The following is a 2124-nucleotide window of genomic DNA, read 5'->3' as shown; positions in this document are numbered from 1 at the left end:
AATGCGCAAGCGGAGACTGCGGAAGATGGAACTTCTAAAGGGGGAAGTGGGGGTACCCCTAGTTCTAGCCAAGGGGGAGAGTCGGTAGGCTCGGTAGGAAATTAGGCTAGAACCTTGTGAGCTAACTTTTGATCCCATGAGGGGAGTAGTTAGGATAGCTCTTAGTGAGCTACTTTTGGCCTAGCTTTGTATATAATCTTTTGGAGGACACCTTTTGTTGCATGAGATTTCTTTTGTTTGTCCTTGACTTACTGCTTTTGTATGACTGCTTGCAACATCTGTGTATGAATGTTCTATGTGTATATATGTCTTGTGTGTTATTTTGATTATTTGCCTATGTTTATGAGCTTATGCCCGTATGGTTCTTTAATTGTTATTACGTGTCTCGACCTTAGATTGACTTGAACCATGAAGGGCACTCGTAGTGGACGAGGCCGTGGACGTGGGAGTAGGCAACCTTCTGATAGAGGCACTGCGGAAACCTTGACTGGACCAAACCCTGAACCTTGGATAGATCCAAATGTCCAGTTAGCTGCCGCTATGCAGCAAATGACCGACTTGCTAGCCCATGTGGTGCAACAACAGGGCCACAACCCTAACCCACCTGTCGGAAATCCCGAAAACCCTAGGAATCACGTAGAAAGTGAGGATCGAGCTCTTGAAAGGTTCCAAAAGTTCTCCCCACTAAAGTTTCTTGGAGAGTCCAATCCCGATGTGGCTGAAAGATGGTTGGAAAAGATGGTGGACATCTTTGCAGCCTTACATTACTCCGAAGAGAGGCAGGTTACTTTTACGGTCTTCCAATTAGAAGGGACCGCTCGCTCTTGGTGGAATGTTATTCGAATCAAGTGGGAGAGAGAGCAAACACCCAGAACGTGGGTGAACTTTATAAGAGAATTTAACGCCAAGTACTTTCCGCCCTTGATCCAAGAAAAGAAGAAGGACGAGTTCATCCGACTTAACCAGGGCACCCAATCCGTGGCTGAATACGAAAGCCAGTTTACCCGATTAGCCAAGTTCGCCCCTGAACTTATTATGACTGAACAAAGAAGGGTACGATGTTTCATTCAGGGGCTAAATGTGGAAATCCAAAAGGATTTAGCCGTGACCCAGATTAACACTTTTAGTGATGTGGTGGGTAAGGCTTTGCGAGCCGAGAACGCAAGGTTTCAAGTTTGGAATTTTCAAGTGAGGAAACGTGGGTTTTCCAGAGGTAGTTCTACGCAGGGGGATAAGAGTACCCCTCCCAAATTTGGCCGTGGAGCTGGAGGAGGACGAGTTTCAGGTACGGCAAGAGGGACTCCGCCAAGAGGTGGCCAGACGGGACGAGGCCAACAAAGGAGTGCCTCACAAGGGAGCTCCGCCACTGGTTCTCGTGGCCCGTGTGGGTTCTGTGGGAAACCGAACCACACGGAGGATAACTGCTCGAGAAAGGAGAATAAGTGCTTTTGCTGTGGGAGCGCGAAGCACCAGATAGCCAGCTATCCAGTTCACCCCCGAGAGGCGAGAGGGATCACACAATCTTCTAAGGCGACTTCAGCGTAATCAAAGATGGAAGTGACGAAACCGAAGGTGCCTGCCCGAGTGTACTCTATCGAGCAACGTCCTGTCCCTGATTCGGCGGAGGTGGTGGAAGGTACGATTCCTGTCTTCCACCGTCTAGCCAGGATTTTGATAGACCCTGGTGCCACCCATTCCTTTATTAACCCTGTATTTATGTGTGGAATTAATGTAACCCCTGTAAACCTGCCCTACGAACTGGAAGTAAGTATGCCTACGGGGGACCGGTGTTTGGTTACTAGCAAAATGTATGTAAACTGTGAAATCTGGGTAGGAGAGAGGAAGTTACTGGGGAATTTGATAAGTTTGGCTATTAAGGGACACGATGTGATTCTGGGCATGGACTGGTTAGCTAGGTATGATGCCCAGCTTGACTGTAAAAGAAAAATAGTGGAATTTCGTATTCCGGGGGAGGCGACCATAAAGTTAGATGTGAGGGGCAGTTTAGCCTCGTCTGCAATGGTTTCAGGTATTCGGGCTAGGAAACTTTTGAGTAGAGGGGCACGAGGGTTCTTATCCTTTCTCATCAACACTCCCACTGATAAGTTAAACGTAGAAGATGTT

The 2124-nt window shown here is 47.9% G+C and overlaps 1 protein-coding gene across 1 annotated transcript; it reads left to right on the top strand.

Moving 5' to 3' along the window:
• The first annotated feature begins 408 nt into the window (after nt 1-408).
• Nucleotides 409-1545, top strand: LOC113768433. The gene has a single exon (XM_027312784.1). The coding sequence runs from the start codon at nt 409-411 to the stop codon at nt 1543-1545; it is 1137 nt and encodes a 378-aa protein (XP_027168585.1).
• Nucleotides 1546-2124: the final 579 nt, after the last annotated feature.

The sequence above is a fragment of the Coffea eugenioides genome, chromosome 1, assembly GCF_003713205.1.
Source record: "Coffea eugenioides isolate CCC68of chromosome 1, Ceug_1.0, whole genome shotgun sequence".
NCBI classification, from domain to species: Eukaryota; Viridiplantae; Streptophyta; class Magnoliopsida; order Gentianales; family Rubiaceae; genus Coffea; species Coffea eugenioides.
This window is presented reverse-complemented; position numbering and strand designations above follow the sequence as displayed.

Bases quoted from the DNA above. Each gene is read 5' to 3' on its own strand.
- LOC113768433 (XM_027312784.1), top strand. From the start codon at position 409: ATGAAGGGCACTCGTAGTGGACGAGGCCGTGGACGTGGGAGTAGGCAA.